This window comes from Tetrao urogallus, assembly GCF_951394365.1.
Source record: "Tetrao urogallus genome assembly, chromosome: 6".
Lineage (NCBI taxonomy): Eukaryota > Metazoa > Chordata > Aves > Galliformes > Phasianidae > Tetrao > Tetrao urogallus.
Window position 1 is genome coordinate 4,697,250 of NC_136819.1, and position 15,890 is coordinate 4,713,139.

Here is a 15,890-nt window from a genome sequence, read left to right on the forward strand (position 1 = left end):
CTCTTTGATACTGAGGTTTTGGCATAGATGATATATTGAGTATGTGCAATGAGTGTTTATAAAGCACACATCTGATCTGAACGTCTGTGACTTCACTAGAGGCAACTCAAATACGTTAGCAGTCTGTAAACCAAGGTGTTAGGCCTATACAGTAGAAGTTGGGAATGGTTATTTAATGTACATATAGCTCTCTGAGTACAGATTATGGTCTGTAACAGATGTTAAACTGATTTTCATTCCCTGCTCCTTCATGCCTGGAATAAGACAGGAGAAGCTAAATGCCTTCTTAAAGTAATTCATGGAGATTTGAAAGGTTTATTACTATTGATCCCTGTAATTTTCCATTATTTCAAGGAAAAAGTGTCATATTATAAAATATTCCCTCTACAGAAACACTTACAGCAAAGATAAGTGATGATACAACCCCCCCATTATTTCAAACACCTCAATGCCCAAGTAACTATATTAAATGGAGCATTCCTTTGGCTATTTACCTTTTCATGACAGTGGTTATTACTGTATATAAATATCTCTTCTCACATGGATTTCATCTGCACAAATAAATACCAGAATCGAAAAGAAGCATAACACTTCTTTATTAAAATTCTCATTGTTAAGGTCAGTCATAATTTCTTCAAAGACTGCATTTAAAAGTAAACAGTAAAACATATGAGGTCAAAGCAGTGACTTGTATTAGCTAATTAGCCTCACTGAAGATCTGCAAACACTCTGAGAAATCCTTAACAGTAGGAAATAATGGATATTTATTTTGCTGGTTGTCAGAATCTGTTATTTTCCTCAGTCATCACTTTTTTTTTTTTTCTTTTTCAAGCATACCAGAGTATTTGAGTACAATGAAAGTTTTATATATATACACACATATATATGTGTATGTATGTGTATATGTATATATATATATACACACACTATATATATAATATTATATATGTATAGTGCGTGTATATATATACATATACATACATATATATATATATATGTTACTTTCCATATACATTCCATTTATGCGAGTTTGGTTTTCCTAGCTGTGCAACATCTTGAGTGTTAAGTAATTAACCTGAACCTTTTTGCTGTATATTTAATATTTGCAACACAAATGTCTGTAAGTCTTAAGGTGAAAACTAAAATTAAATGAAGTTCGCTGTAGTATGGCAAGCATTGCTGGCAGAGAATTTCAGGAAACTAAACCTGAGCTAATCAGCATTCAAGGCAGCAGATGTGAGCGTATCTTAAACCTTAAGAATTTTACATTTGATGAATCATTGTGGTAAACATATGAATTTTAAGTGGGTCAGTGCTATGAACATAATTTTTTTTGTTTTGTTTTGTAATTTTGCCTGATTTAAATGGTGCAAGCCAGAGAGATATAGTATACTTGTTATTCTTTAAGTGGGTTCCATACACCAAAGATGATGAATATGCAAAAGCTATATTCTTTTAATCAAATGTCTTTCACAGATAGATTTGCCTACCAGGAAGATCATGCTTCATCATACTCTCCCAGATTGTGTGCACTGAGTGATGTGTTCAGTGGGCATGGTGATGATGGGCTGATGGTTGGACCAGATGATCTTAGTGGTCTTTGCAACTTCTATGATTCTATGGTTAAACCATTTAAATCTGCACTGAAGGTTGTTTTGAAGGTGATGCTTCCAGTTCTGCTTTCATGCTGTCAAGAGATTGCTATTTTTATTCTGGTTTTAAAAGCAAATATATAAAAGCAAAGATATAAAAGCACTGATTCTATTCTCCTCGCTATTTCAGTCAAAAAAGATCCAAGCCCAGCTGAAAGAACTTCGTTATGGGAAAAAAGATTTGATTTTTAAGGTGAGTTTATTTCAACACAATTTAGATACTAGATTTGCTATTAAGTTAAATTAATCTGAGAGAATGATAACTGCCTTCATTAGTTTTAAGGAGTCATTTAATTCTGTCTATACTGAAAAAAAACTCAAAAGACCAAAGACAAATTTAATGCCATAATGTAGTTTCAGAAATACTATGGATTTTTGTGGATTTATTTTTTTGCAGACCATTCTAACTGGGGCAGTACTTTTTATTATATTAAGCAATATAATATAGGGCAAAGAAGAGAAGCTTCAAAGGCTAAAATAGTATTTGATATCTTTCTGACTAGGCAAGATGAATGGAAAATACTTTATGAGCGTCTATATGCATGCTCAGATAACAAAATGTTCTAGCTCCTTGCTGGTGACTAAAATCTGTTGCCCTACTCCACTCTATGTATTTTTCACCTTTCTTACTGAACAGCAGAATACAGGTGGGTATTCTTTTGACATCCATGGCAAAGTAAATTTATGATCAGCATTTAGAATGAAGCTTGAAGTTTGTGATAAGCTTAGGTCTCTGGAGTGAAATTCCAATGGTGTTCTGAGTTACCTTTACAAGAACTGATGATTCGAGGAAAAAAAGAAAATAGAAGAAATGCCTGTTGGATATACAAACCAAATAAATAGTCAGTCTATATAGCTCGTTAAAAAAAAAAAAAAGAAAGAAAGATAATTGGAGGGGCAGAGTGCACAGACTTTTCTCTGGAGGATATCAAGTCCATCTTACCACAAGGGAGGAGAAATTATGCCCAATAAAAATTGAGGTCCTGTGAGTGGTGGCTGCTAATTGAGTAGTGCTTTTATTCCTTGCACGAAAGATGGAGATAAGTAGTCATTTTCAAAGGGCCTAGAGCTAGAGTTACTTACAAAGTAATTAAACTCAGCACCAAATTTCTTCTGGAAGGCATAGGAAGGAATACTGGAGATACCAGATACAAAATGTGTCCCAGGTTAGTCATGGTGAATTCTGCTCTCGGGGCTCTGACTTTTAAAATAGGGAAAATGTTTACTTGCCCTCTGGGGAGACTATGAACTGATTTATTTAAAATCTCCTTGAGAACATTAGATGAACAATGTTAATGAATTGTGAAAATGATTCTGTAGTCCTGACTCCTGAGAAGTTTGTATGCAAATACCTGAAACATCTCTCCACTCTTCGGTTCTCTCTGTGATAGATAGCTGATTTCCTCATTTGATAAATCCTTTGTTTGCAGCCAGTGATATCTTGGTTAGCCATTTTCCTGACAAAAGAAAATTTCATTTAGAAAGAAAATAGAACAAAGAAGCCCTTGTGTTACCATTCTAAGTAGCTCAGGAAGATGTGGGAAAGAGAAGAATGCATTTGTTAATTTGTATTTATTTCAGTTCTGAAGACACACTGAGTGAAGTTGAAGCTGTGTGGTAAGAGAAGAGCGGAAAGCTTTTCAAAAATCAGCCTGATCTGAGAGGGGCTACAAAATTAGAACAAGAGCAGATGCTTTTTCATTTTGTATCTCGTTGCTTTGATACCAGGTGGACAGATTCCATGCTATCATTGCAATCTGAGGCTGTGTTGTGATGCTCTAATGTTTTGTGATCAAAGCAGTGGATGGATAGCCTTCTGTCTGTGGATAGCATGAAAATGATTTCCTGGTTCCTGGTTCCTGTTAGGTCAGGGGACTTCTACTCTTTCTCCCTCCCACTGGGATCCTATTCCATTACATCTTATGCTTTCTTCCTGCTTTGCTGGGGAAAGATAATTTGGGGAATTGTATTCTCTGTGCAACTCTGAACATTACAAGCTTCTGATTGCTGCTCATTGGAAGGATGCATACTTGGGTCCATATGATCTCTAGAGGATATGAAGGAGCTCTGCAGTCTGTGCTTATGGAACTGATGCTTACTCTGGTAGAATTAATTGTGAAGATGTTTACAAAGAGAGAGTTTTATTGATTGTGCTTTTTTGCTTTTTGTAATCAACACTGAGAAACAGGTCCTTAATGAGCTTTACATTGTCAGTTAGAGTACTAATTAGAGCTTTGGGGAATGAGTGGGAAAGAAAGAGGAAGGGTGGGGGAAGGCGGTGGGGAGATGATCAGAGGTTTGGAGCACCTCCTATAAAGACAGGGTGAGGGAGCTGGCTTTGTTCAGCCTAGAGAAGAGAAGGCTGTGAGTACACCTCATTGCAACCTTCCAGAATTTAAAAGGGGATTGGAAACAGGAGGAGAATCACTTTTTTACAAGGGTGGATAGTGATAGGACAAGGGGAAATGGTTTTAAGCTCAAGGAGGGAAGGTTTAGATTGGATGTCAGGGGAAAGTTCTTTACAGAGTGGTGAGGTTCTGAAACAGGCTACCCAGAGAGACTGAGGATGCTCTGCCCCTGGTTGTATTTAAGACCAGGTTGGATGGGGCCCTGGGCAACCTGGTCTAGCATCAGATCTGAAGGCTAGTGGCCCTGCCTGTGTTAGAGGAGTTGGAACATGATCCTGGTGTCCCTTCTAACCTAAGCCATTCTATGTTTCTATGACGGAAGGTGTCTCCTGTAATACTCAATGAATTATGTCTAGCTTTAACATTGTGTGACAGTAACTTAACAAGCAGTAGTAAATAAAACGCCAGTTCCTCATACTTGGCCCGTGTTCACTCTTCTTATGATTCAGAGATCTGTATAAGAAAGTGAAGGCAGGTTAAAAATAGTACTTCTTTATTTCTAGCACTTCTTACAAGAAATTCTTAAGAAACAGCTGAACTGACATTATACGGACGGACAAAGGATGTGTGTAAAAGAGTTAACTGAAGTCTGCTATTTATAGTCAAAACTATTTTCCAGTTTCTTTTCTGCTGGCCCTGGCTGCTTGTCTCACCTCAGCATTAGAGTAAGGCCTTTGGCTTTCAGACACTCTCATTTAATATGATGTATTAGCTTCAGTTCTAATTATATTGTATTATATTGTATTATAGTGTGTTATCTTGCATTCCGATATCCTGCTTAGTAAATTTGTTTCTTCTCAGATCGTTGCCACTGGTTTTGTCTTTAGGCTCATCTCTCTCTACCCTTTTCCCCTTTTTCATTTTTTTCCCTTTTGGATATCTTAGTCCCAGAACTGGGCTGAACCAGCCCATAAACTATTAGCAGGAAACTTTTTCAGAAGTGCTCTGTGTGCCTGCGTGTGTACAAAGATGCAGGAGTGTTTGGTTTTCCAGTACAGTTCTGCTACCTGTTTTTGTAGATAGTCAAGCTGGCTGAAATTCATCCATTTCATAATATGCATTCACTTTTCCCACGATTTACATCTCCTGTTATTAATGTTATCAACTATCAAGTGGAGTCATGTTGAAAAATGAGATCATTTTAACACACTGTAAAATACTCTTCATTACGTTCAACGTGTCAAAATGCCTGTATTTCTTTTTATAAAGCCTTTTGGGGGAAAAGAAAAAAAAAATGTTGCTTTCTTTAAACTTTACACCTAGATTTATATAGCACAAAAACAATTATTTCATTTCTGATGATATTTTCCCACTACCCTGTTACACTGAACACAATTTCTGTATCTCAGTGTTAAAAGATGATAAGAAGAGACTGAGGACAGTTTCAAATGGACATGTCACGGCTAATTTTCTGAGAGGGTATGATAGCTCTTCTCACTTTCAGTCAATGGCCTGCTGTGTGTTTGTTCATCCAGTGCATTTCCTTAGCATCTGAATCTCCTGCAACCTCCCTGGGGAAATTTAACAATGCTGCTTAGGAGAAGTGAAACAAATAGCTGCTATAAACATAGTGTAATAAGAAACATTCAACTCTTTGTTTTGGTTTGCTTTTTTTGAGTGAGATTTTTAACTGTTGACTTTATTAGGGCTAAGTTCTATAACCAGCAGATTGGCTTCATTGCATCAAGTAATTGAGTAGGATCTGGAAGAAGCATTCAGGTTATTAAGCATCTAACATATAGCATTTTTAAACATTTTCTGGGAGAATGACTATCAAAGACTTCAGATATGGAAATATTCTCCAACAGATTTGCTTTGACTTTGCCAGAAGTTACAGGCTGAAGGACAAGGTAGCAAAAGAAAATGCCTTTTAAAAGTATCAGTGACATAGCCAGAGTCCACTGTAGTAGAAGAATACGTCTGAAAATATTCTTATTGATTTTTCTTATTAAATACACAAATAAGCAAGATTTTTTTTAATTACTGAGATTGTGAGGTACATTTTTAAATATATGCAGTGATTCCATCAGCAACTGAGTTCTGTTAAAAACTGCTTTCTCAGGAAGGTATGGAAAACACACAGGACATTCCTTGTTTTCTTACGCTGGAGAAGGTTTGATTATGTGCTTGTTATTTCTTCATAATGTTTATCCAGTTTGTTTTAAGAAGCCTGCAGCAGTTCAACCTACGTATTTCTACTGCTTTCGTCCATTAGCCTGAAAAGTAAGAAGTGCTTTCTGGTATCTCATTTGAATCTACCTTACTGAAATGGAAATCAACTAGCTACCACATCATTTTACATAGACTTAGAAAGTAGTTTTATTTTCCCTTCTCTTTATAGCCATATTCTGCAATTCTCACCCTGCACCCCTCCCAGAGTTCCTATTTTTTAAAATAATATATGTAGGGTTTGGGTTTTATGGTTGTGGGTTTTTTTTTCCCATGTTCTTCCCAGTACTAATTTGCATACAATTAATGTGGGGCATTATTCTCATCTGAACACATTTCCTTTGATCTGTGCCCACTTACAATGCCCTGAAGTGGCAGTGGAGAGAAAGGCTTTAATCACAGAGTGTCAAAGATACCCTGTAGATTTGGCACCAGACCTTGAGAGACGACCCTAGTAGTAGGATTTTGAGTAATTATGTTGAGCTATGATTTGTGCTCTTGTAGTGAATGCCTCTGAGTTAGAAGGAGAATGCATCATGACTACAGGTATTGCAAATCGTTCTTCTTCATCTGTAGCCCAGGCATAATTGTCTTTGTGCTTTTATTACTAAAGATTTTTTGTGTAATAGACCAAGTGATTTTGTGATTGTAGGTGTTGAGGTACTCTGCAGGCCTGGAACTTACAGAGTGGTTTGCATTCCATGCTGTAATTCCATTTGTATACATTGTTTTATGGAGAGTCAGATAGTAAGATTGATGTCATTCCTTTTCTGAAGCATTTTCAATACAAGCTAATTAATCAATCAGTGAAGTTAGATGCTTAATAGCTTAATCAGTATTTAATGCTCTTCCACTGAAGTCACTGTGCCTAGTGATGTATGACAGCCAGGATCATGTTGCTGGGAAGAGCTGATTTTTCTTCTTGAAGCATGATAATTTATAATTGTTACTTTCACAATTTGCTAGAAAATAGGTGTAATTTTATTCAAGAACTATCCTTGTTTGTGAAAAGTCATTGTAATGACAGGAAGGAAATTGTAAGTGTATTCTTCAAAGCAGCTGTATTGATGGCTGAGGAAGTGTATTGCAGATTTTATTTGTATTTGAAGCTGTTCTTACATGAAAACTCATCTATTTTATCTATTGACTTCTAGAATGGGATACTGTAACAGAATTCAATTTTTTGCTATTTGGGAATAGTAGGGCTGAGTACACACTTTGTCACTACATCTGTTTTTGTTTTTGTTTTGTTTTTTTTTTTTTTACTTTGCCAATGAAGTTGCAGCCTGCATCTTTAAATGGATGGCTGATAGGTTGGACTGTGAAGGGTTTTATGGGTTATCATGTAGAGGGAGATTTGGAAGATGAAGAGATTATGGGGTCTTCCTTGAGGTACTTCTACTCCAGAGCAATTGGACTAATTCACATTTGAATTAAGTTATGGATTTAGTCTGTGTAGTTTAGGGTCCTTGTTGTTCTTGCTGCTTGCCACAGTTCAGTCTTTGAAGTTGCTAGATATCTTCTTTTTTGAAGTGGCAAAGCTTATTATACTTTTATCAAAAAGTATTTGTTGATTTTTCACATAAGGATTTTTTTCTTCGTGAAGTCAGTGCTTTAATATACTTTTAGATATGTAGAGGGATGTTACCCACTACTGAACATAAAACTTTATTTCTCAGCTGATCAATTATTTGCAAAGATCATATAGGAATGCTTTCTGTTTTGATAAATGAATTTGAAAATAATATCATAGAACCCTTATATTTGGTAGGGACCTTCAAAGATCATCTTGCCCAACTCTTTTGCTATGAACTAGGACAGCTGTAGCTCAGTCAGGTGCTCAAGGCTCCCTCCAGCCTTACCTTGAATATCTCGAAGGTCAGGGCTTCCATCACCTCTGGGCAACCTGTTCTAATGCCTCAACTGCCTCACTGTAAAAGTCTTTTTCCTTTTATCCAACCTAAATCTCCCCTTTTTAAGTTTGAAACCACTCCTTGGATTTGAGCATAGTGAGGCAGTGTGTGGTACACTTCAGCACTGGTGACAGTGGGTCACCACTGCTGCTGCAGGTTCCAATGAGCATGTGCAGGCTCTTGTTCATTGCAGGTAAAAATGCATAGTTAATGGTGGTAACTATGTTGAAAAGTAGTGTTTTGTAGCTGAGATTTGCTCTATCGAACAGTGTTATTGTGCTCTTTGTAGCTGTTGAAGTTTTCAAGGGGGAAAAAAAAAAATAGGAGGCATTACTTATGGAGCAACCTGTGTACCCAAGACAATTTCTATTCACTAAATGTGGCCCAGACAAGCCAAAAGGTTGGACATGCACGATATATGGCTTTAGGCACACGTGTAATTAAATGGAATAGCTGCCAAGAGGGGTTATTCTCAGTTACATTTAGCTTCTGCAGCACTGTAGTGCAATAACCTGTACAACTCAGAAGCACAAATCTGTGTATTTCTAAGGTACAAATAGTGCTTACAGAAATTCAGAGTAAGCACAGCCATTTCTGCGTACTGGATAACGTATTTGATTAAGCAGTTGTTCCATTTTCTGGTTAACTGGTTTCCAATTAAGAAGTTTTCCTATTCAGACAATGTAAATTATAAAATGAAAATTTATACACTAAATAATTTTGAAGCAGTTATTTGAAGCCTATTGTAAAATAAAATGGAGTTCAAGATAGGCCATCTATTTCATGTGTTGCTAAATATCAATTAGTTAATCATGTTTTCTTATTAAGCAGGGATTATTTTGTCTTCAATAAGAAGGAATTCTTGGTATGAAAAAAAAAAGGTTGAAGAGATTTATAATGAACTGCCAATTAAAATCCAAATGTATATTCTCTTGAAGAAAAAGCCACAAATAAGGAGAATGCAATAAATACTAGTAAACACTAAAAAATATATATATTTTTTTCTATTTGTAAGTGTGCTGTCCTGTTTTCCTGTCTCTCACATCATCTGAAACTTGACCCTAAGTTTTTCTGGGTATGTTCATCCCAAGAAAGATGTTAGAAAAGATCTCCTTATTAGAATAAAACCTAGGACTTCTCCAAAGGCATTTGAAAGGCCATTAAGGAAGGTTTTTAATCTTTTTTTCCGATGTCACTGATGTGTCTTACAAAGCTGATGGGATTTCAGTAATTCAGCAATCTATGTTGTATAAATGTGATAACCGTAAATTCTTGACCATTCAAAATTATCAGAACGAAGACATGCAGACATTGCCTGCACGTATATATGTATAAATGATGCTTTAGTTAAAAATTCACTCTGGTCTCTATTAATCGCTTGAAATAAATTTTAAATCACTTTGGATTTCTCTCTACTTGAAAAGCATACTTGTCCTTCTGGATTTGTTTTTTATTTTCCCCCTTAATTCTTTTTTTCCCCTCTTGTCCTCCCTTCCTCCCCTCTTATTCCTTTTTTTCCTTTTTTTGCATGATACTTACTATGCCTGGAATAATTTAAATATGGTCATTGTGTGTAATGTAATTCATGATGAGTATAGCTAAGTACATCCCTTTGATCTGGAAAAGTGCATTTCACAGACAGAAATTCAGGGGATGAGGAATTGATTTATCTCAGTTTTGTCAGTAAGTCTGGATTCTATAAGAAAAGATATTTTGAAGTTTTCCCAGACCAAAATTTGCAAAGGTCTTTTCCTCCTTCTGAAAAGTGGCCTTATGTGGTCCTTCTGGCATTCTGCACTTGTACTTCATAAGCTACCTAAGCTACATAAATTGAACAGGCTCCTTAAAAAATGTTTTTAATTAAAACAGCAGTGTAATTATTGTCATAAAAATTCAGGCTTTGTGGATAGAAAGATTTGAGGGGAAAAAAAAATTGATCATTCTACTGTTTGAGGAATAAGTTTAAATAGTCATCACTATTGTTAAGTGAGCAGTTAATCATTCCAGAACAGAAACATTTTTAATGTCAAAATTTTATTATTGTTTGATTTCTGCTTAGCCAGTGGCCTTTTGGTTCAGTAATCTGTGAAATAAAATAAATGTACATGAAAGATGCAGATAAAGTCAATCCATTGCATACTATGGTTTGTCCAAAAATAAGGATAAGATTTCATAAATGACGCCCATGGGAAGACTTTACTAACACATACTAGCCTGTCCTCTGCAAGAAAACCCTTCTTGCCAGAAACAGAAAATGTTTGCTTGATGTGAGCAGTGTTGTTATTCTGTGTAACATTACTTCATTCTTTTTACCGGGAGGCACCTAGAACTGAAATCAACTACTTGTCCTCAAACTTAATGTGACTGGATTTCCACTGAGAACAGTGAATGATGTTTCTGCAGACATTGCCCTGGTGTGAAGGCAGCAGCTGATGCCTGTAGCTCTGTTTACCTGCTAGATATCAGCTACTCAGCTTTTCAGCTACCTCAGTAATTCATGTGCCTAAGAACAGCAGATAGAAATTTGCATCTTCAGTTCTGGTGTTCCACAGATGGTGATGAATGGAGAAGCTGTCTGGCTCACACTAAGCGACGATCCATCATCCTCTGTATAATCCTAAGCCTTTAGAAATATGCACCATAAGAGCTGCCATACTGGCCTCTCGTCTATCATAGCAATGCTATTTTGTATAATTTCATTCTTAATGGCAATGAAATTTATCTAGTTATATATACTGGTTTTCAAATGTTGTTTCTCATTCACTGAAAGTGTATTAATCTGTATAACTGTAGTGGGAAAAAATATTTTAATGTGTAGCAATAATTACAGTGTTATTGATGTGAAAAATTACTTCACTGTCTCTGTGTAAAAGCCAAATATTATTTTCAGTCTTTCAAACAATGAGCTTATTGGCAGGGTTATGTACTATATTTAGTAGCAAGCATAAATGTTGCTGAACTCTAGGGAAATTCTTACACAAAAATCACTTTTTTTTTCCTCTTAACAGCCAGTGTGGTTACTCCATTTAGACTGCAGAAAATGAGATTAAAAAAGAAACTCAGTATTGCCTGCTCTGCTGCCCGCTGATGAGCCACACCAGAGGTCCATTCTCTGTTGTGTGTGAGACCATGACTAGTATCAGCTCTAACAAGTGGGATACAGTGGGAATTATGAAATGCATTCACAAGGGACTTCCCTTCATCTGAGCAAATAATTTCTGCTTTGAGGCAATACTGTCTCATGGTACAGGTTTTTGACTAATGAAAGCGTGACTGCTCTGATTAATCCACAGATAGAGGTGTAATCACGATCAGGGAAATACTGACAGACTTTTGTCATTTTATCAGCCACTACAGCCTATGCCTAATGCTGATCAATGACATCTCTTGAGGTATCTCCTCCTGAAGGACCCTGCAGGCAAAGAGCACAGAGCTGTGTAAAAGCCAGCAGTCCTCCCACATGTGGGCTTGGGTGCATGACGCTGACTTCAAATGCACAGTTCCCCACTTTCTCCCTGTGCAGCTGCATAGCTTGCTATTCCCATGACTTTTCCTTTTATATCTCCAGGGAAGAATGTGGAGAAATAAATTGGGAGTTAACACCTTGTGTACCAGCAGAGAGTAGTGTCTTATAAGGGACAAATATGTATGAATGTTTCCTAGTTTCTCTACTGATGCTTAGTTACGTTGATGTTTATATCTCAGTGTTTAAAAAAATTAACGTGTCAGATTACAAGCAGAAGTGAGATAAATGAGCAAAATAATTAAAACTTTAAGTAATTTCATGTTTTCAAAATAATACCATGGTATGATTACAAATACTTCCTACTGTGGAATTATTTGTGCTACTGACATTGAAATTAAAGAGTAAATTTACACTAACAAAATGGTGCAGATTTAAGTTCCCACATAAAAATACATTTTTTTCTGCAAGGAAAATAGTATCCCATGAGTTCTGCTTTTTGACAAGTATTTCTGACCCAATTCAGACATTTACTGAGAATCTCTTCCTCTCTCTCAGGCACTGCGTGAAAAATTATGGGAAAAAAAAAATACAATGTAGATGACATCAGCTTTCTCTTTATTCCCACAGGCACAACAGCTAACAGATCTAGAGCAGAAACTAGCAGTAGCAAAAGACGAATTGGAAAAGGCCGCCCTTGATGAAGTAAGAGGTGTAACGTGATGTAAGCATGTTTATCAACTGTGAACATTTCGGTATTAGACAAAAATAAGTGGAAGTCTTGCAGCACTTGAGATGCGTAGTTAATGCACATAGCTGGGACTATTTCCTCCAAAGTCAGAGGGAGTAATTGTGCTGCGTGAAATGCATCTGCATGGTTATTTAAGAGGAGAAAAAGCAAGCTGAAAAGACCCTGGAAAGACTCCTAAAAAAGTATTACTCGTGCACTAAAATATTTCTCCTTGTTGGTAAGTATTGCAGTATCTGAAACCCTCCTTCTGACTGAGGATTTTGCCTCCAGCATTGCAAAATGCCACCAACATAAACAATGATCACGGTAGCATTATCCAAAGCTGTGTGTTTCTGGTGACATAGCAGGTGGTTTCTTGCTGGTATGCTCAGCTGTTCCAAACATTAATTGAAAACTTAAGTGCATACTCTCTTCGCATGCATGTGCACTCAGTAGTGCCCATGTGCTGCTGTCTGTGCCAATGACAAAAGGACAATGTTTGTGCTAAATATCTTCTGAATGCAGCTATTTGTTACAATGCAGAGAGTTAGGAAGGAGAAAGCAAAGAACATCTCCCGTCAGGAACTTCTAATGAGAAAGCTATTAAGGAACTCAGTCTGCATGTTAAAAGGGGACTTGCAGCACACCAGGCTGACTTCTCTGACCCTATGTTTCTTTCCTGGTAAATATTATGGAATTTTAATTTAGGGCTAGGTTATTATTCTGTAGGCTTTCCAGAAGCGTGGAATCATCTTCTGGCAAATTATCAGTGAGAAAGTCCTTGGGTGGCATCATTGTTTGCATGCTGTGAAGGTGACATGGAAATGGAGCACTGTAAGTGAAGGAAAAGAAAAAGTTCATATAGGTGGAGTTGTGAAAGAACTCTGTGAGACACAGTGTCCACACTTATTCTAAATGCAGACTAATACAATCATTTAAGTTCCTACAAATCTTTTTGGCCATGGCTGAGAGCTTTTCTCTATGAATTAAAAATACGTGGAGATGACCACAGTAAAGACTTTGCCTTCACTGCTTTGACAGTTCTTGCATGTGCAGTAGGAATGGGAGCCATGTAGAAAGCAGCACATATTTTTGGATCATGAGCTGTTTTGGAAATGAATAATTGACTGATTGAGACTCAAACTGTGACTATAAGTAGGCATAAAAATGAATTTTTCTTTTGGGAGGATATCAGGGTTCTCTTTTTATTATTTGTTTTAAAATATTGCTTGCGTAGATGGTAGACTATATTATATATCAAGAGTATACTCAGGGGGAAAAAAAAGACATGCATAGTATACTACTTTTGATAGACAGACAACTGATACATCCAAGGTTGTTGAGAACTTTGACAAACAGCATCTTTGATTGTTTCCCTAAATTGTACACTTGTGCTGGGGATGATTCAATCAGTTGGACTTCATACAGTTCACAGTTTTGATGATGATTTGCATGGCATTATCCATTTTTAATGATTTCGCACATACATTTTCTTGGATGCAATGATATTTTATCAAATGTGAGTTGCCAGTGGCAATTGCTTCATCTATTAATTTTGTAAGTCTCCCCTTTTTTTTTTCTTTTTTTTTTAACCATCACCAAGGTGATATGAATAGCTATACCCGATGTTGATAAGAGATAAAGACAATCAGTTTAATGTAATTTTTACTGCTCCATATAAATAAGGTACTTTATTTTCATGGTACCAAAGCAGCCATTACTGTAGTGACATTATATCCATCATCAATACCTCAGATGAAAATGGCAAGGTGAACTGTATCTATAGCATAAGTACTTTAATCTATTACCAAAGCACAACATTTGGAATTTGCAGCTTTATTCTTCAAATTTATTTTCATAGATTTTCCCTTTTGTTCAGTTTATCTGGTGAGACAAAATGATTTTAGAAGAATCCATTTTTTTTTAATCAGGGTTATATCTGCCACGCTTTCCAAACATTACTTAATCACCATTAGTAAATGGTTTTGAGTTTTTTGCAATCAGATTTGCTACCAAATAACCAACGTTTGTAACAGTGCCCATTTGAGTTTTAATTTTGTTGACGTGGCAGGCATTTTTCAATTTGTCTATTTTGTCTTTACAAAGCATTCCATGATATGCACTAAATTTGGCTGCGTGTTTTTGCAGATAAAGTCTTTTCAAATGGTGATCTTTGAAAACTGACAGATTTTCCTTACAAGTTAAACATAGTGCTGTATTGTTTGTCTTGACAACAAGGTGCTCATCTTTCAATTATTTTTTTTTTTAGTAATTGATTGCTGCACTTGTTAATAGATCTGTCTATATTTCTACTTGAAAAATAACAGTACTCTAGATCATGTTGCAAACACAATCATACAATCATGAGAACATCGTTCACCAATAAAAAGATTTAACTTGGTTTAAAGTACAATCATACTCTTAACAGGTGGAAAGGACTACAGCTTACCTGCTCCACAGTGCAACATGATATGCACGTGTATGTACATGAGGGAAGTCATCCTTCTGTTGGATTAAAATCAACTTTTAGAATGTGGAAAATTACTAATAATTCTGAATATTATGAACAAACTTCCATGCAGAGTCTGTGTCTATTTGCAATAGTTGTAAATATCTGCTTCTCTCTGCTATTTAGCTAGAGAGAAGCTAGAATCTGAACTCAGTAATATTTGGTACATATTTGTTCCTTTAATGGTAACAGATGTATGAGCAATAATCGATGTAGATAAAACACCGGGATGAAAGGGAAGAGGGCAAAGACCTCTTAGTACCTAATGCACAGTAACTTTTTCATATAAAAACTACGTAAATCTGTCTTAATTCTTGCACTAAATTAAAAAAAAAAATCTAGTACTAAATAAAATTTAAAAAAAACAACAAACAGCTGCTGTTTGTAAATGTTTGCTTTGATACAGATAGATGAAGCAAGTAATTCTGTTCGTAATAGCACATCTCGGAGAACTGATGATTTCTTCTTTTCTCCAGGAGTCACAGCTGAAAGCTCTGAAGGAGACTGTGAAGCTTTGCCTGTCCTTCGTTCTGCACAATCAGCCTCCTGCTAACCATCGAGTCCCTACAAAACCAGCAGAGAAGCTGACATCTATAGCTACAAAGGGCTCAAAACTTCAATTTCCAGTGACAAGCACCAAGGTATGGTTTCTCCCTCACTTTATTTTCAAGCATCTCTGAGAGTGTGCCCCATAAGAGCATCAAACTGGAACTAAGGAGGGTTTTAAATTAATTGCAAGATTACAATGATTTTTGAAGATTCTCTGCCTCTTGCTGATGTCAGTAAACTCATACAAAGTTGGGAAATGGGTTCTTATTTTGCTGAGAAACAGAATTCTCTGTGGCTTGCTAACTCGACCGTGTCTGCTTGACAAACCTACAAGGGAGAAGGATTAACGCCTAAAAATAAATGAGAATGCAAATAAATAAGATGGTTTACCTGCTGGACACTGATAATGTGTTTGTAGTAATACAACACTGAACAGTGAGTTCAGTGTTATGTTTCTCAAAGAAACCCACTACAAAAGCCAGTATAGAAGTCTAAAG

General features: G+C 36.2%; 1 protein-coding gene across 1 annotated transcript in view; it reads left to right on the forward strand.

The window, feature by feature from the left end:
- The window catches only part of LUZP2 (leucine zipper protein 2), a gene marked incomplete at both ends in the record, with an annotated part of 107,985 nt that overhangs the window by 67,708 nt on the left and 24,387 nt on the right, over positions 1-15,890 (forward strand). Inside the window, 3 exons of the mRNA XM_079536627.1 lie at positions 1,783-1,845; positions 12,236-12,310; positions 15,321-15,485. Coding sequence (XP_079392753.1) covers positions 1,783-1,845; positions 12,236-12,310; positions 15,321-15,485 — 303 coding nt within the window. The remainder of the gene's footprint in view (positions 1-1,782; positions 1,846-12,235; positions 12,311-15,320; positions 15,486-15,890) is intronic.